General features: G+C 46.0%; 1 protein-coding gene across 1 annotated transcript in view; it reads right to left on the bottom strand.

The window, feature by feature from the left end:
* The window catches only part of LOC137654683 (methylmalonyl-CoA mutase, mitochondrial-like), a 169,604-nt gene that overhangs the window by 85,337 nt on the left and 60,546 nt on the right, over positions 1-23,721 (bottom strand). The window contains exons 8-11 of the mRNA XM_068388559.1: positions 15,244-15,309; positions 14,679-14,788; positions 10,918-11,067; positions 10,532-10,627 (exon numbers count right to left, since the gene is read on the bottom strand). Coding sequence (XP_068244660.1) covers positions 10,532-10,627; positions 10,918-11,067; positions 14,679-14,788; positions 15,244-15,309 — 422 coding nt within the window. The remainder of the gene's footprint in view (positions 1-10,531; positions 10,628-10,917; positions 11,068-14,678; positions 14,789-15,243; positions 15,310-23,721) is intronic.

Below are 23,721 nucleotides of genomic sequence, written 5' to 3' on the forward strand. Positions count from 1 at the left end.
TTTCTAGTTATTTTTGCCCATCTGGTACTCTGTCAGCTAGGTTATATCACTTACGTTTTATGGCCTTTTGTGTTATCATTAATTAATATTAGTTTTTACTATAGTATTTATTTGCTTGCAAGTCCAATTTGGACCTACGAAGAATAGCGATTTAAAAGTTTAGCGATTTAAAGTTAGCGATTTAGTCTGTTAGTTTGTACTCGCCTCAGGAGGGTTCGATTTAGACTATATCCTTGTTTATTTGTTACGTTGTCGTTATTCTTCGTTCTTGGTTATTACAATTACTAAGAAAAAGCAATCAATTTTATTAATTTCTTATTTTATTGTGTGATGTTAGTTTTTTATTATGTAACCTTGAGAGCGAAAGCATAGAGTGCTCGTTTCCTGTTCTACAGATATGAGTTATTCCTTCTCTCGTTTTCTTTGTTAGCTCGAGTAAGAGAGGTGAATTTCCCGTTCTCCGTTTTTATACGATCACGAGTTATTCAGGCCTCCTCTTAGTATCAGAGTTGATGATAGTACGTTTAATATTATAAACGTTTTATTGATGTGGTTACTGTTAATAAAGCTAACACTATTAATAGGTACGTTAGTGTATGAGTCATTAATTGGGGTCGTTTTATACCGACACCCTTAGCTCCGCCTTGAGTTATGCTTAGCTCCGCCTTGAGTTATGCTCCGCTATAATGGATACTCATTGAGTGAGAACTACTGTAGTTATCGTACCGGAGCAGATTTTTGGAGTGCAACGGTGAAATCCGGCACTCGGACTCCGGCTGAAGCCTTTTACACACGAACCTTTGTCATGTTTGATCACAATTACACCGTTACGGCCCCCTTTTTCATCGTATCTCCGGCTTCACTGGAGATAACACATCCATTGAGGTTAATGTTATCGTACCGGAGACGGTCACGATATCACGATGACGGGCCTTTGCTACCGGATCTCCGGTACAAACAGAGATCAAGCAGACGTCCAGAACCGGAGTTAACAATGTGATACCGATGAAGATTAGAGATTCATGTTACGTGGTTACTGGTTTCTAATATAATTTCTTAATTTATTAAGGTGTTAGCTACTACCATACTCACACATAATTAAGATTTAAGTGTTTCTGATTCATATGTCACTGACCAGAATCTCGAGGAACATCCAGACTTATGTCTTCTTTCTTTTTACAGAAAGTCCGCTGCGCAGCCAGGGGCTGCTCCGCTGCCTTTACTGATCCCATGGGCCATGATCTATGCCGGGCCCATGCCCATTGCGCCATATCCTTCTCTCGGGAACCGGGACAAGCCCCCTATACGATATGGTTTCCGGAGTCATGCATGCTCTGCTATGAGCTGTCAGCCCTACTCCTGAGCGAGGAGGTAAGTTGGTTCTAGTTTGTTCCTGTTAATATCCTTTGTGAAGAATTAATTGCTCTTTATATATTGACATCAGTTTTGGCTTCATCATTAATTCCCCTCTCCTCTTTCAGGCTGATGATGAATCTCTTAGGGAGGCGAGAGCTACTCTCCATCCTTGGGTGTCAGGGTTTGGAAGGAATGCGCCGTCTGGCGCACCCTATCTCCTTGATGGAGACATGGCTTCTCGCCTATTCCCAGGCTCTACTACTGCAGCAGTTCCACCGGAGACAGCGGCCCCGTTAATTGAGGTGGTTAGAGCAACCATTCTAACGGAGGAAGAGGTTTTAGTGACGGAGGCCGAACCCTACCTAGGTCTGGACGAGGAACCCATGGATGAGCAGGTAGGAGGTGTTGAGTTGGTGGACCCCCTTTCACCCCACACTCCTTCCTCTACTACTTCCTTTCACGGCTTTGATAAACCTATGGCTTCTCCTCGAGGTCCCCCCGCTCCTGTACGACCCAAGGTGAAGCCACTACGTACCTTTAAGCCTTCAGCTTTGCCATTATCAGTGTCACCTGTTCCGGGACCCTCAAAGGATCCTGATGTTCATATTACTATACCTAAAACCGTGACTCCTAATAAGTCAAAGTCCACTAAGTCCACTAAGGTGTTAGCTACTACCATACTCACACATAATTAAGATTTAAGTGTTTCTGATTCATATGTCACTGACCAGAATCTCGAGGAACATCCAGACTTATGTCTTCTTTCTTTTTACAGAAAGTCCGCTGCGCAGCCAGGGGCTGCTCCGCTGCCTTTACTGATCCCATGGGCCATGATCTATGCCGGGCCCATGCCCATTGCGCCATATCCTTCTCTCGGGAACCGGGACAAGCCCCCTATACGATATGGTTTCCGGAGTCATGCATGCTCTGCTATGAGCTGTCAGCCCTACTCCTGAGCGAGGAGGTAAGTTGGTTCTAGTTTGTTCCTGTTAATATCCTTTGTGAAGAATTAATTGCTCTTTATATATTGACATCAGTTTTGGCTTCATCATTAATTCCCCTCTCCTCTTTCAGGCTGATGATGAATCTCTTAGGGAGGCGAGAGCTACTCTCCATCCTTGGGTGTCAGGGTTTGGAAGGAATGCGCCGTCTGGCGCACCCTATCTCCTTGATGGAGACATGGCTTCTCGCCTATTCCCAGGCTCTACTACTGCAGCAGTTCCACCGGAGACAGTGGCCCCGTTAATTGAGGTGGTTAGAGCAACCATTCTAACGGAGGAAGAGGTTTTAGTGACGGAGGCCGAACCCTACCTAGGTCTAGACGAGGAACCCATGGATGAGCAGGTAGGAGGTGTTGAGTTGGTGGACCCCCTTTCACCCCACACTCCTTCCTCTACTACTTCCTTTCACGGCTTTGATAAACCTATGGCTTCTCCTCGAGGTCCCCCCGCTCCTGTACGACCCAAGGTGAAGCCACTACGTACCTTTAAGCCTTCAGCTTTGCCATTATCAGTGTCACCTGTTCCGGGACCCTCAAAGGATCCTGATGTTCATATTACTATACCTAAAACCGTGACTCCTAATAAGTCAAAGTCCACTAAGTCCAGGGCTTCGTTAGAGGATCGGGCTCGGGAGCCCCCTTTATCCGCCGCCATGGTCAGGGATATTGTGAAAGAACAGATACAACAGCATCTACAACAGTCTAGGGCAGACCAAGGAGCTATGACGGAGCTCAAAGATATGGTGGCGAGTCTCATCCGTTCCGGAACTCAGATGCCCCCTCCTTCAGCCCCGGACACATCGAAGTTACCCCCCTTCGAGAAAAACAACCCTTGGAGGTTTGCCTTACATGCTCCATATATTGATGGTGCCATAACTCTAGAGGGCATAGGCACCCGTCCTCTAGAGGACCTAGAATTTTACCCTCCGGGACTAGAATTCCCATTCAACGGCTTCATCCGATTGAAAGAACATGCCTTGGTTAGGTTAGACAAGGTACCGAAGGAAACGGTAATATTCCCTAAAGAGCAGGCCCAAGCTTTCTGGGCCAGGACGTTGTCAGACTGGGGGTGCACTAATTCCAAGCTCACCCCACACAAAGGAGCCTACACCATTTTTACAGCTTCTCCAGTTATTACCTTGCCTATTACAGATAAAGTGGCAGCTCTTACTTTTCAGGCTATCAAAGAAGGTTCTGCCATGCCGGCTCTTAAAGAGACGGATCCCACCTCCATGCTCATTCCGAGTACCGTTACTATCTGGGATGATGCCCCCGCTACTTTCACAGTAGGGAAGTTAGACCCAGACTGTGCCTCTAATCTGTTCTCTGAGAAGCTTCCTAAATTACCAGATAATCTTCTCAAGACTGAGTTTGAGGCACGGAATAGGTTAGCTAGGTCTCTCCACTCCATTACCTCCGTGGAGTCCCTAACCTCACTTTATCTGACCGAGACCTTGTTCCGGGTATTCACAAAGAACCTGTCTCTCTCCTTCCAAATCGACTTACACGAGTTTTGTTCGGCTCGGGTTAGTTGCAGGAAACACGTTCTTTCTGAGGCCTCGATCAGGCATGAACCGAATAGGCTGATAGCTTCCCCCTGCTGGGGTAAGAACCTTTTTCCTCAGGAGGAGGTGAACAAGGTACTACAAGACGCTGCGAGAGCAAATCAAAATTTGCAAGTGAGGTGGGGCCTCACTGCCAAAAAGTGGGTGGAAGGTCAAAAACAAACCTTCTTCAGGAAGAAACAGAGGTTTGCCCCTTACAAGACGAGCCGAGGTCACTACCAGCAATCGCCGGTTGCCCACTCGTCTTCACAGTCTCCCACTGCTTCGTCTCCTCTACAACCGAAACACCCTCAACAGGTGGTCTACCTCACTGCTCCCCCAGGTACCCAACCCAACCCCGTTTGGATGCCCTCACCCGCATACAACCCTAGCTACGGACCCTCAGGTCCCTTTCGTGGACACCAGAGAGGTAGCTACAGGGCTAGAGGACAGTTCCGTCAACGAGGCGGACCTAGGACAAGGGGTTCTCGAGGAGGGAAAGATCCTAGATTCACTCCCTCGCAATGATATAGTTCCGGTAGGGGGGAGACTTTACCACTTTCGAGACCATTGGACCTTCAGTCCGTGGGCTCACAGCATAGTCTCCAAAGGCTTGGGGTGGAAATGGTCACAAGGTTCTCCTCCTCCACCAGTGGCCTTCTTCCAGAGACCCACAACCATTCTGAAAGAGTACACCACCGAGTTACTAAAGAAAAAAGCAATCAAACAGGTTCGATCGCTGAAGTTCCAAGGCCGCCTGTTCACAGTTCCGAAGAAAGGCTCGTCGGCATTGAGAGTGGTCCTCGACTTGTCAAAGCTAAATTCTTACATCCTCTGCGACAAGTTCCGGATATTGACCATCTCTCAGGTACGGACCCTGCTTCCCCGTGGGGCCGTCACCACCTCTATCGATCTTACCGACGCCTATTATCACGTACCAATAGCTCGAAACTTCTCTCCTTACCTAGGTTTCCGTCTAGGCAGGAAAGCCTTTGTGTTCAAAGTCATGCCCTTCGGCCTCAACATTGCACCCAGGATATTCACGAAACTGGGAGAGACAGTGTTAGAACAACTCAGGAACCAAGGGATTCAGATCGTTGCTTATCTGGACGATTGGCTTATTTGGGCTCGGTCAGCCCTGGAGTGCAACAGAGCTACGAAGAAAGTACTTCGTTTTCTCGCCAACCTGGGATTTCGGGTCAATCTCCAAAAATCCCGCCTACTTCCATCAGACCGCTTCGAATGGTTAGGCATACAGTGGGACCTTGCACGGCACAAGCTGGTTCTACCTCCCAAAAAGGTAAGAGAAATAGCTTCCAAAGTCAAGAATTTTCTAAAACACAAACAGGTGTCCAGAAGAGCCTTAGAAAGAATCCTCGGCCTTCTTCAATTCGCTTCAGTAACAGATCGTCTATTGAAAGCCAAACTCAAAGACATCAATCGAGTTTGGAGAAAGAGAGCCACAGTACCTTTAAGAGACAAGGTCTCGAAGATCCCCTCTGTCTTGAAAATGAGATTACAGCCATGGTCCGAACCGAAGAACCTCTCCAAATCGGTTCCTCTTCAATTCCCACCCCCACAAGTGACAATTCATACAGACGCGTCTCTGAGTGGATGGGGGGGTTACTACAAACGTCAGATGTTTCAGGGCTCTTGGTCACCCGCCATGAAACACATCCACATCAATGTTCTCGAAGCCATGGCAGTGTTCTTGACCCTGAAGAGACTCTCTCCTCCGAGGTCGACCCACATCAGAGTAGTGTCAGACAGCACAGCCGTAGTACACTGCATCAACAGAGGAGGATCCAAGTCGCCCAACCTGAATCAGATCCTGGTCACTATCTTCGCCTTGGCAGCAGAAAAGAACTGGTTCCTGTCAGCAACCCACCTAGCGGGAGTCCAGAATGTGATAGCGGACTCACTATCCAGGACGAAACCACTGGAATCAGAATGGTCTCTGGACATAATTTCATTCCGGTGGATACTCAGGCTGGTTCCGGGCCTTCAGGTAGATCTATTCGCAACTCAGATGAATCACAAACTTCCGTGTTATGTGACACCAAACATGGACCCTCAGGCTTATGCCATAGACGCATTAACCCTGGATTGGAACCATTGGAGGAAGATTTACCTATTTCCACCAGTGAATCTTCTAATGAAAGTATTGCACAAACTACGCTCCTTCCGGGGGGCAGTGGCCTTAGTAGCACCTCACTGGCCAAAGAGCAGTTGGTTTCCTCTCCTCCTCGAGCTGAAACTCCGACCCTTCCGGATTCCATTCCCCAAACTAACCCAAGTAATTCAAACACAGACTGTGTCAGATTCCTCAAGGATAGCCAAAACCCTAACTTTGTGGACTTCATGAAGTTTGCAGCTCATAAAGACGCAAACATTGTCCCGGAAAACGTTCTCTTCATCGAAGCGGACAAAAGGGACTCGACAATTCGTCAATATGATTCGGCTGTTAAGAAATTAGCAGGTTTCCTAAAGAATTCAGACCACACTCGTATGACTCCGAATTTAGCCATCTCGTTCTTTAGGTTCTTATTTGACAAGGGCTTGGCAGCTAGCACTATAACTACCATCAAGTCAGCTTTGAAGAAGATATTCCTGGTTGGGTTTAACATTAACCTAGCTGATTCCTATTTCTCATCTATTCCAAAAGCATGTGCTAGGCTTCGGCCTTTGGATCGGCCGCAAAAAGTCTCTTGGTCTCTGAACAATGTCCTCAAACTCGCGTCGGACACAGACAACGAGTCCTGCTCTTATATCACTCTGCTTAGGAAGACGTTATTTCTAACAGCTATGGCCTCAGGTGCTAGAATCTCAGAACTAGCAGCTCTCTCACGTAACCCGGAAAACATAGATTTCCTCCCTACAGGCGAAGTACTGCTTTCCCCAGACAGAGCTTTCCTAGCTAAAAATGAGGACCTGCAAAATAGGTGGTCCCCTTGGAAGATCATCTCTCTTCCCCAGGATCCTTCGCTGTGTCCAGTCACTACTCTCAGGACCTTTTTAGCTAGATCTGCCACCCGCTCGTCTGGCCCCTTATTTATCAGGGAACAAGGGGGTACTGTGACCATTCAAGGTATCAGACAACAAATCCTTTACTTCATTAAACATGCTAACCCGAAATCATTTCCCCATGCTCATGATATACGGTCAATAGCTACCTCTATCAATTACTTCCAGAACATGGACTCTGATGACCTTAAAAAATACACGGGTTGGAAATCTCCTATGGTTTTCAAACGCCACTATCTAAAGAACTTACAGGCCCTTAAATACCCTACAGTTGCAGCGGGGAGTCTTATCTCCCCCAATTAATCTCTGATTATTTCTTTATTCCATCTCTTCTCTCCTCCCTCCTAACCACCTCTCACACCACATCGCCACTCTCCTGGGTGGTTCGTTAGCCCTAAGTTATTTTACCATGTTTAATTGTTATGATTTAACTGTTATTGTAATTACCATTCCTGTAAAGTTTAGATATGCTTAGACATGTAAGGTTGATACCTTTTACGACGGGACACTCAGGTGATCCCTTGTCCTCATATTATTTTAGCATTACGTCCCCTATGCCTATGGCTAGTTTATGATTTATGTTCACTTACAGTATTATATTATTGCCTTACAAGGTGTTTGTTTTCTCCTTATTATGTTATTAATTTATTGGGCTTGGAAGGCATTCTCTGGTACATTCTCACCGGCCGTCACAGGCCGCCCCAGAAAAGGGATTTTGACGAAGGAAAAATCTATTTCTGGGAAGAGGCCTGTGACGCCCGGTGAAACCCTTCCCGGTTATTTGATACGGACCCCACCCCTCCTTTTTCCTTGCCAAGCCATATGTTCTTGCAGAAGGATGTCCTAGAGGGCGCGCGTGGTAGGTGTCGTTGGGGAGTTCAACTATGTTCTCTAGGGCCTGTCACGGCCCTCCCCATTGATGAAGGGATTATCTAAATGGAAGACAACCTGTGAATAGTGGTTTTTCACACGCCTTTGTTTAATACACGACACCTACAAGGTGTTCGCGCGAGGGTTGTAACCTCTGCATTCCATGCTTTTATCTTTCTCTAGTATATTTGGAAGATTTATATTAGGAAAGGTATAAGGAAGGACCTTTCTCACCGGGCGTCACAGGCCTCTTCCCAGAAATAGATTTTTCCTTCGTCAAAATCCCTTTTTAAGAACAATTTGTGTTACTCCTAGCTATACAAAGCTAGGTCCTTCAAAATGGCAAATGACTCCAGTGCATGCTTGAAGTGCCGTTAAATTGTGAACAAGGCAGTTGGTTAACTACAGGTGGTGTGAGGGGAAGCCCCCTCGCCCTCATTTGTCACAAACTTACCACTTTTAACCTTAAGCTCAGATCTGAGAGGGGGTTGACTAAGATGGGAAATGTAACTCAAAGGGCAAAACATGAATTACTTTTAAGATTTTTCAATTGTTCTCCCTAAGCCTGCTGATGCGATTGTCTGTGGGAAAGACTCTCGCTGCTACCGAGTTTACCAGCATGCCCAAGTACTTCCCCTTATGCTTAGGTATGAAATTCGACATCTCCCAATTTAACACAATCCCAGATCGTGGCAAAATATGAGAACCCAAACTTGACTCCGCAGTAATTGCCTCTGAAGAGGCCACGATAAACAATTGTTGAGATATATCAGAAGATATACCCCTAACAATAGGCCCAAATGGCTACCAAGATGAACAATCTACTGAACACTTGGGAGCCGTACACAGTCTGAAGCAGTCATGAACCGTAGAAAAAGAAGCAGAGGTACTTTCGAGAAGCCTGATGAATAAGCACTTGAAAGTAAGCATCCTTCAGATCTCCTGAGAGCATGGAGTCTCCCTCTCTGATGGAAAACCGCACAGAGCACACTTTTTCCATCTTGAACTTTGTTTGGCACACAAACTTGTTCAGAGGAGAGAGGTTGATGACCAGTCTCCAGGCCCCATTGCCTTCTCCACTAAAAAGAGTTATTTGTAGAAGCCTCAAGATCCGTATCAAATGACTACGAGTGTGTTCTTCTTAAACATCCTTTCCACCTCTGTCAGCAAGGCTAGGGCTCTCGAAGATGTTGGGTGTTCCATTGGGAACTCGATCAGGACAAGAGATGGGGGGGGGGGGGGGGGTCCTAGAGGAATACCATTTAACTGTCCCAAAAGATACTCACTACCATAAACTAACTTCCATGTCTCTGCCACGTTGCCTAATGATGAGACAAGCCATCCCCTGCTCTCGACAGTGGGAAAGGGGGAACACCCATCTCAGCGTTTCTCTCCCCTTCCCTCTTCCTACCACTATCTTTCCTAAAAAGGAGTGGGCAGAGGCAGTCGAAAAGGCTGCGCTTGCACAGGCTCTTCCCATGAAGAGGTTGTAGGAGGTTCGGTAGAGGGTCTCAGAGCAGCACAACCATTGATACTGAGGGAGGACGAAAAGGGCCCCAGACCCTTGGCACAGAGTCAAGATAACAGACATGGGAAGAAGTGATGAACACTGGCATAAAGTCAGGGACTGGGGTCACACCAGGAGCATGGGGCACATTCTTCTTTCCTTTCCCTATTGCTAGCCTAAGCTACTGATGGCCTCAAAGTCCAAGGCTCCTGACTTCGGCACCTAGCCAGCTAATCGGGGGTAACAACACCCGACTTACCCTTCTTTTTAGGTCTTGAAGGGGGGGAGGAGTCACCAGCCTCCCTGACACAGAGGGAACCATCACATCCTCCACCACTGGTTGTCACAGTGGACTCTTGGGTCCCAGTTAAATGTAATGGGGTACTGGGGGAGTGGCAGCCTTGGTTACCAACTCCCTAAAAAAAGTCATGGAAGGACTACCTGAAAGACCTAAGGAAGCCCAAGATTTCCTGAGCTCAAACTCGTCATGAATACCCAGCACAATTCATCAAAGAAAAACTGGCAGATGATGATCTGACTCCTTGGGGACCAATTCAGGAGGATAATCATAGGAGCAGCAGCAGCAATCACAACCCCTAGGAGACAGTAGCGGTGACAGACTTTGCCAGTGCTTCTTCGGCGTTACCTAGTCCGATTACGACGAAAACCTTGCTCACTTTTTCCCCTTTAGGGCATGTGCCTACCACTGCACCAGAGTCCTTGACTGATACTCGCATATGCCTACCACTGCATCAGAGTCCTTGACTGATACTCGGATGCCTGCTAACAGACATCGACTCCTACAGGAGGCATAGAGGGAGTGTGTATTCACAGCTAGCTTTGCCATGAAGCAGTTGCAAAAATTCATCTTTCCTCCAGCAAACATGAAGTTCTTGCTTCCATTCTATTTCCAACAACACACACCGCCTAAGAGAGAAATAATAAATAGTTTTGTCAGGAGCTACAACATACACTGCCAGAGAAAGAATTGATAGTTTTGTGAGCTGAATTGTACATCTCTACTTAACAGCGGCTGAAGCAAAAGTGAGATTTCTCCAACTGGAGGAGGGGGGCTTCTCTCCCCGCACCTTCACCAGTCACATAACTGATTGTTATCCAATTCAAATAACTGATTCCAGCTCACGTTGAAGTAATCTTCCTAATTAAAGAAAGAGGATTTGTATGTAGTGTAGGAACAAAGGGCATCATCCAATTGGATACAAAACATACCTTTGCTGTAACAGCTGCAAGGTCATCTTTATCCCCATACTCATTTTTATAAGCGCCAGAAACCAATCTGTCTGATGCAACATGACGGCCAAATACCTGAAATAAGGATATGAAACTATAACAGAAATCACACATACACCAACACTAACTGCATAACAAGTGCAAAACCTTATATAAGTTTTAAATCTAGTTAGGACTTGGATATACCATAGGGTAAAATTAAAAAATGCTCTTATTTAACTATGATGCTCATAAACTTATGTTGAATTATACTCTTGGGAGCATCACCATTGAAATATTTCTTAACAGTTGTCAAATGAACAATCCATATAAACATTCTAAAACAAAATATCACTGATAAACCAAAACTCTACTAATATTGTTACCCTTTCCATTGCCATTGAAATTTCTCCTAAGGAAGCCCGCTTACGAGCTGCATCAATTGCAAAAGCTAACAGGTTACCATCACCCTTTGCAGCTTCTTCTAAAGCAGATAAAGCAGCCTGAGTTTCAGATTCATCACGAGTAGCCCTTATCTGTAACAAAAAATCTAATTACAATACGGAGAAGGGCAGTCAATAAAATTTAGAAGTTAGAAATTGCTATTAACTCAAACACATGGTAACTGATACTCACGCTTGGAAAAGAAAAGCAGTCACACATACAGTATATCATACAATATCTAAAAGTTTAAATCATTGCCTTATTAATTTTTTGTTATTTTGATGAGAAGAAATCAAAGACAAAGCCTTAACCAAGATAATACTCTTCAAGTTTGCCAAGCTTCTATTCTTTCATAGCTACTTGCAGCATAATGCCTTAATCTATAAATGTTCTTCGGACTTTCTTTCACTCTTTGTTCTTCTCACATTTTTTTGAGGCACTGATGGTCTCACTTTCAATATAATACTATGGAAACATTCCAATATTCTTGCATGTTTATCCAGAATTGTTTGAAGTATATTGAGTGGAAACGTGACCTAAGCAATGCTACTTTTAATAGAAACAGAGCAGCAATATGGTGTAATATTTTCCTAAGATGTGGAAAAACAACTTTTCTTAAGGAAATCTAATGTATAAATACTTACTCAATATTCATAAGCTATAAGCTTCAAGCTTCAGTTTGGGGGCAAGAAAAAGTTAAAGCAAAAGTTTTCCTTCATTTCAACCAGCCTGCTCGGATAAGGGCACGATGATGAGAAGAAGAGGGGGAAAAACTGTATTAGAAATCTGATCATCAGAAAGGCAACTAATATCTGATCTACCCAATTCTCTCCTAGTATTCTTATGGGCACTATCATTCTCTCTCTCATCTTTATACTTGATAATATATAACATCTTATTCTCATAAAATTCCTGGTGCTCATCACATCTATTTTGCATATCTAACCTCTACCTAATACCAAATTAGGTGAGGGTCATATTTTAAACCACACCGCTAGGTTTCAAGCAGACATACACAAAACCTTACTATACTAGAATTTGAAGAGGATGACATTCAGTTAAACAAACAATAACCAATAAAGAATAACAATGACATCTTTCTGAAGAGTAATCCTAATATTTCTCACGAATCCCTATTTGTTTCAGAGCTGATAACTAATTGTTGCTTATCCAGTTACAGTTAGCAAAACAAAGATAGTTATAAACAAATGCCAATTACTTAAACCTGGCAGTGAGTAGATATACAACCACATGGCCATGCTAGATGAAATCCATGAATTCTCTCATTTTCCCTTTTTTTCTCTCAACAACTTCTGCTTGTAGTATATACCCTATGAATATTGGTAGGATCTTTTGAAATAATATATTCTATCTAAAAAAGGAGAGTTAATTCTGTATTGATTTTACATGGGCACATTTAACTTACTGTATTTATGAGGTATGCCATTACAATACTAAAGAAATGTCTGGGGTTAGGTGGCCATCAGTGAAAAAGGTTCATGTACCCTAAATGTTCTTAGAATTTCTTTGATCTAATAATGGAAGTAATTTCAAATAAAGGAGTTTTGACAAAGGAAAAACTTACTTCTGGGGAGGTGCTGTGTGGTCTCCAAGGAATTTCCAGTGAAAGGCTAGAACAAGGAATCCTGTACGACATACGGCAATTACCAAAGAAATATTGTTTCCCCTGATATAAGGCCAGAGTATCAACGTGCAAAGCACAGTCTTAGTGTGTAAAAGGAAACCAACAAGTTCAGGCTCATTTGAACTTGTCACTGCACCTTAGTAGTTGGAAATAGTCTGCTATGAGTGACGTCCTGCACGGCATCCTAAGAAGGAACCATCCTCCCAGTTATTGCCGGTGTACTTATGCCACAACAAGCTCTCAACCACTATTCATGATCATAAGTATACAAACAATGCTCCACTCTCCTGCATGAGGCTAGGGAGAAGGGTTTTGGAAAACTTAAAAACTTCCAAAAAATACATCTTTCTTCATCAAACTCCCTTCTTGGGGTTAAAATCTTATATGGTCTCCAAGGACTTAGTACCAGAGTATTAATGAGTAGACTTGTTCCCATTCCAGGACAACCATCTGCAACTAAGCACAACCTATCACACATGCACATGTTCCCATGAGTAATAACAAATTCTCACAAGTCTGACTCTTACCTAACAGGGGGTGATTGAAGAATACTAGCTGCCTGACACTCAATTACTCTGCTTCTCCTGAAAGACCTGGTTGATTTAGTCCTTCACTCCAGATTATCCAAGCAGGGTTCTCGAATGCACTAAGAACCTGGGATCATAGGACAGAGCAGGAGGGAGCCACAAAGGGCAGGGGCGACAGGAACAGGGGTGACAGGCACTGGGGGTACTGAATAATATCAACCCTGGGGTCATTAGTACCAGGGTCACTGACACTGCTGGCACTGGGATCACTGGGACAGAGTAGCCATAGCTATCCACTCCTTCAAAAAGACATTGAGAGCCTACCTGCAAGACCTAAGGAAAATCGTTGTCAACGGTCTGCAAGAAAGAGCTTCCAGCACATTTTGGAGTGCAGCGATCACCTCACACTCCACGAAACCTCAAAAACTCCTCAATGTAGATCCGAGTTCTCCCTGCTCCTGAAGTATGCTCTGGCCTAAGACAGGAGAGTACAGTATATGTAGAAGCTGGTGAATGGGAAACTCAAAGAGGAGTGCAAAGTGCTAAACTGTTCCTCAGGTAATTCATAAGCTTGCCAGAATAATGCTGAAGGAGACTCAGTCTTCCCGCTTCTCAACGAAAACACCCACTAACAGGAGGCAACGATCTACACTCTGTAAAAATATGTATAATTGCAAACTATTATGCTGCTAAGTAATGTGAATTTATCGCCCATTTTGCCATAAACCAATGTAGAACTAACACATACGCAATCTGGCTTTCTTCCATTATTAACACAAAACCGAATTATCAATCATTCAGATTAAAAGATAAGATAAAGCTTTACCAGCCTTGGATGGGATGCAACAGTACATTCGTACTCATTGCGGCCGAAGACAAAATTGAAGTCTTTGACAGACAGGTGGATGGGGCTACTCGTCCAAGCACAAAACCTGTCATTAACTATCTCAACAACGAATCTAATGCCTATTCCAATGCCCTTCAAGACACTCTCCCTATTTTAAAGGATGAAAAGTTTCTATTAACATGGGAACAAATGTCTGTTACAGGATATTAAGGTTAGGCTAGATTTCTGTGCTTTAGTTGATGAAAATTTTAAGCAGCTTCTTCAGTATGCTGGAAAGAAAACTTGAAAAGACTGTTTTAATCACTCTTAGTACTAGACATGTTACAAGATTAATTGCCATATGAATGACCTGAAAACCAATGAGGGCCATCCATAAGTTATTGGTTTGCTTGTGAACAAAAGTTGAAAAGCAGTGCACAGCATTCTCATTACCAACAATCACTTTTAAAACTTACTGGACACAGCAAATCTGTAGTAAGTTATAAACCTTAATTACACAAAAATATAAAAGAAAATATTATTCAATAATTGTTGTCAGAAAGAATTTAAGCTCACAAAGACTTCAGACTATTACTAGAGAATGTTGAAAAAATCCCCAATGCATGGAATATGAAAATAATTGAATGAATGAGACACTACAATTCCTAAGAGGTAAAGAATTAATTCTAATATGAAAACACCTACCTTTTCAAGTTTAGCGATCTGTTTTGACCGGACTTCATGATTATCAATCATGAGAACATCAACTGTTTCCTCCTTCTCCAGTCGATATTTATTCACTCCAACAATTACCTCTGAAATAAACCATCATTTTGTTATTTGACAAAATAACACTACATAAAACAAAACTATGCCCACTTTTAATAGAATGTTATCATTATTTCCCATAAATACTGATGAAACCCAACAAGATTTAAAAAAATATATGCATTGCCAAGCAAAACATTTTGCATTTATAAATAAATTATGCATCAATCAGAAAAACTTAGGTAACCTGGTGAAATATATTGCAAGGTTATTGAAATCTGCACTCCAATCACAATGTTAATACTATTCCATCTTAGCAATAAATGAGGAAACATTCAAAACCCCCCCCACTGTACTATCTATTCTAAATGGAATAATGCTAAAATCAATATTCAATTAATAACTGCAAAACAACCAAATACAAGCTTGAAAAACTTTGCATACACTATCATTCAAGTCTACTACTTGAAGTCTGCCAAAAAGAGAATTAACATACACTTACCTTTCCCGCTGTCAATCATTGCCTGTCGCTTTGCAGCACATTCTTCAATTTTCAGTTTTGCCCAACCTAACATTAAAAATAAAAACCCATCAACATACAAGTTATAAAAGGAATATAAATTACATAATAAACCATAGAAATATATGAAACTGAGTAACCCAATAGTTCGACACAAATATAAAACATCCTTTATGAGCACTATCATCTGGCATGGGAAAACAAAGTTGACCTCTTTAAACCAACCTACTGAGGTAGATTGCCAGCATTTATATTTAAATGAGGATTAGTTACCAAGGACAAGAACTTAGCAAATGCATCATTCACTCATCTCTTGTTGGTCTTACTACAAAATATCAGTGTAATGGCTTTGTAATCATGGCCGATAACCCAAGCTAAATAACTCATTTATTACACAAGAGCTATGCTGCAGTAATAAGTTACAGCTTTGCATTTTGGTGTATCGTAACAACCACCACCTTTATTAAGAAAAAAAGAAGAAGTTAACAGTTTTGTCTAGATGGCTTACCTATACACAGGAATTTGATATTAAAATGAAGTATTTCCATACTCACCTCTAAATCATAATCATATGATATCACCCTACAATACAGCTTCATACATACATACATACATATACCAAGGCACTTCCCCCAATTTTGGGGGTAGCCGACATCAACAAATGAAACAAAAAAAAAAAAAAGGGGGGGGGGACCTCTACGTTCCTCCCAGCCTGACAAGGGACTCAACCGAGTTCAGCTGGTACTGCTAGGGTGCCACAGCCCACCCTCCCCCGTTATCCACCCCGTTAGCCCCCTGTGGCCGCGGGGGCATAATAATAATTAGAATAGCGCCAACGTTATCCCTGCGTGTCGTAAGAGGCGACTAAAAGGGACGGGACGAGGGGGCTGGGAACCCCCTCTCCTGTATCTACATCCTGAGAGACATCGATACAGCTTCATGACCTCATAAAATAAAAAAAAAAATCTCTCACAATGTCATCCTTCCCCTTCCCACATCAGTATGACACCAAGTCTACATCATAGGCCAATCATCATGACTGGCGAGAAGCCTAGACTTGAACAAGACAACCAAAACCTTCGATATCAGTGTAACTTGTCATGTCAGCTGCCTAAAACCAAATTAAATTCCATAGCTCATAATAAGTGAGATTATGTGGGAAGAAAGGGGAAAATTAATAATTATTTGAAGGTATCAATTAATTTCAAGAATTATAATTTATGAAATTGGGCCCGGGAGGCCATTCAGCAGGCATTTTTTATTTGAGAGAAAATCCTACAGTTGCATTAAGAAGTAAAAGTAAAGTTGGAAAGCAAGAAGGAAGAAAGGAAATGGGAGCGGAGATAAAGCAACTGTAGCTGGGGCCAAAGCGATGCTACATAGAACCCATATACTGTAGCTTACTGAGTACCATGTGAGGTGCCCTGATGCCACTAACCCCTTATTTACATCCTTGAATATTACCTTAGAATCATAAGCTTGATGCCATTTTTGGCATAAGGTGAGAAAAGTCTTACAATACTAAAACATAAAATATATGATAAAATAAACCAATCTCACCTTTCAGCAACAGTGAATCAACCACAAAGGTATACAAATACAGCGTAGACAGTTTAAACTTAATGTGACCTTCAAAATGCATATTATTCTCTCTGCCTCTTATAACTCTATACACACAGTGCATGTTAAAATATATGTATAATGGTAAGATCACAATTGTAATTATTATGAACACTATGCAAAGTGAGATAAACTAAAAACGAAACAAAAAGGACAAATTTGGAGATAATTTGTGTTCTACCTCACAATACAAATCTGAGTCTTTTATAAGTGATAGATTATCAGCGAAGCTATAGAATATCACAAATTTTAAGTAATTTGTATTTTTCCTAACATACTTACCTAGAACTACTTTCTTAGGAGTTACTGGTAACTCTTCCCAACCGACCAGAATTTTGTGTAGTTTACCCTATTCCCATTTTCTATGGGTGACCTCAGGCGGAGTGATACGTGCCCTAAGGCGACCCGGGGTCAGAGAGCGTGCTCGATTAGGTCGTGCTCCTCAGTAAGTTTCGTAGCCAAAAAGGGTTCTCCTCAACCCTGCAGGACCCTCGGGGAAGGATGGGCGGGCCATAACCCGAAAGTAGTTCTAGGTAAGTATGTTAGGAAAAATACAAATTACTTAAAATTTGTGATTTGTTCCAACACAGAGTACTTACCTAGAACTACTTTCTTAGGAGACTTAAACATTAGGAGGAGGGAGTGTCCTGCAGGGACTAGGGTCTGATGGTTTAGGAGCACGACCGGGCGAAAAAGGGGGGCACCTCGAAGGGGAACTAGGTTCCGATGACCTCCACTAGAAACTGAATGAAAATAGGGGAAACTACCCAAAAAACTAACTTAATGTCTAAGTGGCTTACCTCTGAACCATTACTTCTGAGACATATTTCTTGTCGAAGACGTATATCCTGGCCGCCAGGGCCTCTTGATTCACACCCACGTTGGGGATTAAGGGTAAGGGAAAGGATGATAGGGGGGAAAGGTAAGGGATGAACTTGTGTCTCATGGCTTACCACCCCCAGTTTCCTTGGGGCCATGACCTTTAAATCTTTTGCAGGGCTGATATGACTGGGCCAAGGTTGAACCCATCCCAGGATTTCCTAGAGCAGTCCTTCACGTAATGTTCCGTGAAAGTGGACTGTCTGGACCAGGTACCCGCTTTCAGAATCTGGCCCATGGCCATGTTCTTCTCAAACGCCAGGGAGGTGCCTAGACCCCTAATATCATGAGGCCTTGGCCTACCTGGAAGAGGGATTCCCGAAACCTCGTAAGCTCTCTTGATTACTTGTCGCAGCCAAAAGGAGATTGAGTTCTTAGAGACTGGTTTCTTCACCTGACCAGTTGAGACGAATAAGCTCTTGATCTCCGGTCGAAGCCTGGATGTCCTTTCAAGGTATTTTCTTACTGCTCTGACAGGGCATAAGAGTAAGTCTTTAGGGTTGTCTGACCTAGGGATCGCTGGGACCGAAAAGCCCTCGAACCGAGGATCCCAACAGGCTGGGTTCTGCGTTTTGGCCACAAAGTTAGGGACGAACCGAAAGGAGGCCTCCCGCCACCCTTTTGAGTGTGAAACTTCGTACGATAATCCGTGCAACTCACTAACCCTCTTCGCTGAAGCCACGGCTAAGAGGAAGACCGTTTTGAGGGTGAGATCCTTATCCAGGATGTCCATGAGGGGCTCAAAGGGAGGTTCTGACAGGACTTTGAGTACTATGGCTAGGTCCCACTGCAGTACCCTCACCTCCTGTGGGGGGCACGACTGCTCAAAACTCCTGATGAGCATCGAGATGTGCCGAGAGGATCCCAAGTCAATGCCCTTCAGGAGGAAGACTTGACCTAACGCTGCCCTTACTCCCTTTATTGCCGGAATGGACGAGCCCAAATCGTCCCTGAGATACACCAGGAAGTCCGCCACGTCATGGATCGAGGCCCCTAAGGGCTTGATATTACGGGAAGCGCACCATTTCGAGAAGACTGCCCCTTTTGCTTGGTAGACAGCGATAGAGGACCGCCTTAAGTAACCTGACATCCTTGTCGCGGTCCTCGATGAGAATCCATCCTTCTTCAGAAGCCGCTCGATAACCTCCACGCGTGAAGGCAGAGGGACCGAGGGTTTTCGTGAAACCTTTGGAAGTGGGGTTGACGAAGAAGGTCCGGCCTGTCTGGGAGAGGCCAAGGAGGAAGAAGGGCCAGTTCTTTTAAGTCTGCGAACCACTCCCTCTCCGGCCACCAAGGCGCGACCAAAGTCATCTGAAGGTTGGCTGTTGTCCGTACTTTGTTGAGGACTTGATGTATCATTCCGAAGGGGGGAAAAGCGTACACATCGAGGCCGTCCCAAGGGTGCTGGAAGGCATCCTCGAATGCCGCTGACGGATCTGGAACTGGAGAACAGAACACAGGGAGTTGGGCATTCAGACGTGTGGCGAATAAGTCTACTACTGGGGAACCCCACTTCAGTATGACTGACTGAGCTGTGTTTGGATGTAGAGTCCACTCTGACCCTATTACTTGGCCTACTCTGCTGAGGCCGTCCGCCAGGACGTTCCTCTTTCCTGGGATGAACCTTGCTGTGAACTCGATCCCTTCTCCTGCTGCCCATTCCAGAAGTTCCGTCGATAACGAACATAGCTCTTTCGACTTTAGACCCCCTTTCTCCTTTACGTAGGCTACTACTGTGGCGTTGTCGCACATCAACGCTACCGTGTTCCCCCGGAGGAGATGAACAAATTCTCGACTCGCTCTCAGCACAGCCATCATCTCTAGCACGTTTATGTGGTGCTTTGCTTCTTCGCTCGACCATTTTCCCTTTGTCGATTGGTCGAGTAGGTGAGCGCCCCAACCTTCCTTCGACGCATCCGTAAACAATAGGACTTCCGGAGGGTCGGGTGCGAAGGGCATCCCCGGCTCGGTGTTCCTCCTGTCGTGCCACCACTGCAAGGCTACCTTCGCTTCTGGGGAGACCGAAACCAGTTTGTGGGGGTTTCTACCCTGGGACCAATGTTCTTTCAGGTTTCACTGCACTGCTCGAAGTTTGAGTCTCCCTTGTGGCACTAACTTTTCCAAGGACACTAGGTGGCCCAACAACCTCTGCCAATCCTTGGCCCTCCTGGGAAGGTCCAACAGAAAGGGTTGCAGAACACGCTCTAGGTTCTCCAACCTCTCCAACGAAGGGAAAGCTCTCACTAGCTGGGTGTCCAAGACCATCCCCAAGTAGGTCATCCTGGTGGAGGGGGTCAGCTGGGACTTCGCTACGTTGACCGTGATACCCAACTGCTCACAGAGAAGAAGTAACTTCCCTCCCTGTTCCTTCAATTCTTCCTTTGAGGCTGAAAGAAGCAACCAATCGTCCAGGTACCGGATCAGACGGATGCCCTGCTCGTGAGCCCATACAGAGACTGTCGTGAAGACTCTTGTAAACACTTGAGGAGCCGTCGACAGCCCGAAGCAAAGAGTCTTGAATTGTAGCACTCGGGAATCCCACTTTATCCTGAGGAACTTCCTGCTGGAGGGATGGACGGGGATTTGGAAGTAGGCATCCTTGAGGTCCAGGGATATCATGAAGTCCCCTTCCCTCAAGGCGGCCAACACTGTCTTGGCAGTGTCCATCTTGAACTCGGTTTTTGCCACAAACTTGTTGAGGGCCGACAGGTCTATTACTGGTCTCCATCCCCCTGTCGCCTTTTCCACTAGGAAGAGCCTGCTGTAGAACCCCGGGCCGGGCTCTTTGACTAGTTCCAACGCTCCCTTGGAGATCATGGAAGACACTTGCTCCTGTAGAGTAGCCCGTTTCAAGGGGTCCTTGGGAGTCAGCCACTCCGCTTGACGGGCTGGAATAAGCGGGGGAGGTTCCGCTAAGAAGGGTAGTCTGTAATCTTCCCTCAGGATTGTCACCGTACAGGGATCCGCACCGTAATCCCGCCATGCTTGCCAAGAGTGTCTGAGGCATCCCCCCACCTGAGGCTCCAGTAGGGGTAGGGGGCCTCACCTCATATCTCCTTCTGGAGGAGCGGCCGGACCGACTTCTTCTTGCGTTCCCGTAGGACGGTCTAAAGTTAGACTGGGGTGCCGTGGCACCTCTAGGGGGGGGGGGGGGGGGGGGCTGAGTTGACTGCTGCCAGGGAGCCGCAGGTGGCTCTCCTCTATGTTGTGCTGGAGAGGAACGGGAAGTGTGAGGGCCGTCTACGGAGGGCCTCCTGGGAGGTGGGCGCCTCATAGGGGGAGGTCTATGGTCTCCCATGTCCTTCATCTTCCTCACCCGTTCTATCGTCTCATCTACCAACTTCAAGGGGAAGATAGCCTCATCCCAGATTGAGGAGTTTCTCAATTTCCTTGCTTCCTGGTCCGGGAGTTTTCTCACAAGTTTGCTCAGAATAGTGTCTCTTCCTCAGGACCCAATTGGTAGCCTGGGAGAGAGACTGATATGACAAAAATTTTAGGGCCTTGCCCCCTGAGCTAATAAGTTCTCTCAGTAGGGTTTGATTTTCAGGCAGGGACAAATCATGAGATGCCTGAAAACCAACTAACATGCAGGCCCACCAGTCCAACCAGGACACGTAGACTAGGTCCTGGGCCATGTCCTCCATCATGGAGGTCTCCGACGGGGAAAAACACACAGGGGCCGTGGACGCTCTGTCTTCAGCGGCACTCTGGTTCAATGAGGTAATGGCTGTCTCCGTCGTGCGGGGTCCTCCCCGACGACCTTCCGGTATGTAAAACCTCTTCTGCGTCTTCAGTCCTGGCAGCAGCTTCGAGGCACTTTGACTCCTAGGGGCGTCTGCTAGGCCGTCCAGGAACTTATCAATATGCTCCATACCCAGCCTTACGTCAGGAGCTAAGGGTAGAGCTAAGGAGGGCCTTTGTTGAACCGGATTCTCCACCAGCCTGCTAAGTCCGGAGAGCCAGGCTTGTTCAGTGGTGGGCATCGGTTCATCCAGCCTATGGTGCCGTCGTATGAGGGCCAACACTTTGCAGTAGGAGGAGATGTCATCGGACGAGCACTCCCCTCCTTCCACCAGGGTCTCCATCACCCGTCCTTCCTCACAAGTATCACCGGTGACGGTAGGGAGAGCAACGTTGGATGGGACTGCCCGTGTCACGGGCGGACCCGCAGAGGTGAAGGTATCCGTCATGGGATTACCTTGTCCTGCGGGCATCCTTGCATCTGTGGGAATATTCCTGGCCGAAGGGCGCCCTTGGAGCTTAATGAAGTCAGCCAAGGAGCCCGCGGCTGGCGTAACGCCTTCCACTTGAAGGAGCGCCTCCCTCCCCAGAGTAGGGGGCGCGGAGGCCTTCGACAACTTTGGAGGCTCACGGGGAGCTAGGAAAGGCCTCCCTTAGTGAAGTTCTTGCCCGTATGAGGAGCAGGAGGGGAGAGACGGTGAGGACGAGGCTCTAGGGAGCCACCCGGAAGTGGCCGCGGCTGTGGTGACCTTAAACAGCTCGCTCCGGGGCACCGTGATCCTCACCCAATCTTTGGACTTACTCCTCTTCGCTTTCTTCTTAGAAGGTCTGGACTCCTTCTCCTTTGAACAGGAGCGGTACTTCTTCTTCTTCCTGGACCTCTCGCGCTTCCTCCTCGCGGAACTGGAATCGTTCTCTGAAGATGAATCCACGGACGAGGAAGACGAGGAGGAGGAAAGGGAATCAGCCGAATCACCTGAGGCGTCCAACTCCGCAGGGGTTACTCCATGCCGAACCTCTGTTTCTGCAGGCTGCATGAAGACGGGCGGAAGAGTCGCCGCGGGTGCTGGGGGGGTCCGAGGAAGGTTCTTGCGGCCGATCCAATGGTCAAACTCTTCTTCTAGTCTGAAGGGTGACCTGCATGGTGTTCTAGGAATATCCCAAACGACGGGGTCCGAATTTGACGAATGGCCTTTCTCGGCATCCCCCCCGGCGGCCGAAGTACCTGAAACACACGCCCAAGATGGGGGAGAAGAGGAAGTACCTGACTTCCCCCCACATCGGGTCTTCGGTAGAGACAGGCCCTGCGGGCACCAGGACCTCGTCTCCTACACACTCTACCGCACTTCCCTCAGGCCCCACACATGCCTGTAACACCTCAGAAACTTCCCCCACAGGTAATTCAGACTCTTGAGGAAGGACAATGGGCCGCTTCCCCGCAACGGACTTACCTCGACCCCTACCCTGGGTAGGGGAAGATGAAAGGGAACCACGTTCCGACGAGGCATTCGGGGACACGAAAGCAGAGGACCCACTGAATCTCGCCCCAAGACTCGCATTCCGAACACGTGGCGGTAGGGGAGCATACTTTGCCCCTACATGACGAACAACGCGAGTGTGGATCAACCTCGGGCTTCGAAAGGAAAGCCCCACAAGACTTACCGGCCACAGGCCCAGGGCAACGGCGTGGATGCTCCATAATAAAAACACTAACACCAAGAGACACAAGGGAAAGGGGTAAGGATGCGGGCACAGGAACCACGTGGTAAACACAAAGGGTCGGGGACACAAAGGGTCGCACTGGGTAAGAGAGAGCGCGGCGGGATGTGAATCACGTCGCGACCAGAAACTTACTGGGAGCACGACCTAATCGAGCACGCTCTCTGACCCCGGGTCGACTCAGGGCGCGTATCACTCCGCCTGAGGTCACCCATAGAAAATGGGAATAGGGTAAACTACACAAAATTCTGGTCGGTTGGGAAGAGTTACCAGTAACTCCTAAGAAAGTAGTTCTAGGTAAGTACTCTGTGTTGGAACAAACAGCATTTAACTTTTATCCATCCATCCATATACCAAGGCACTTCCCCAATTTTGGGGGGTAGCCGACATCAAACAAATGAAAAAAAGGGTACCTTTCCTCTCTGCGCTACTCCCAGCCTGACGAGGGACTCAACAGAGTTCGGCAGGTACTGCTAGGGTGCCACAGCCCACCCTCCCCCG

Source organism: Palaemon carinicauda, chromosome 15 (assembly GCF_036898095.1).
Source record: "Palaemon carinicauda isolate YSFRI2023 chromosome 15, ASM3689809v2, whole genome shotgun sequence".
Classification (NCBI taxonomy): Eukaryota; Metazoa; Arthropoda; class Malacostraca; order Decapoda; family Palaemonidae; genus Palaemon; species Palaemon carinicauda.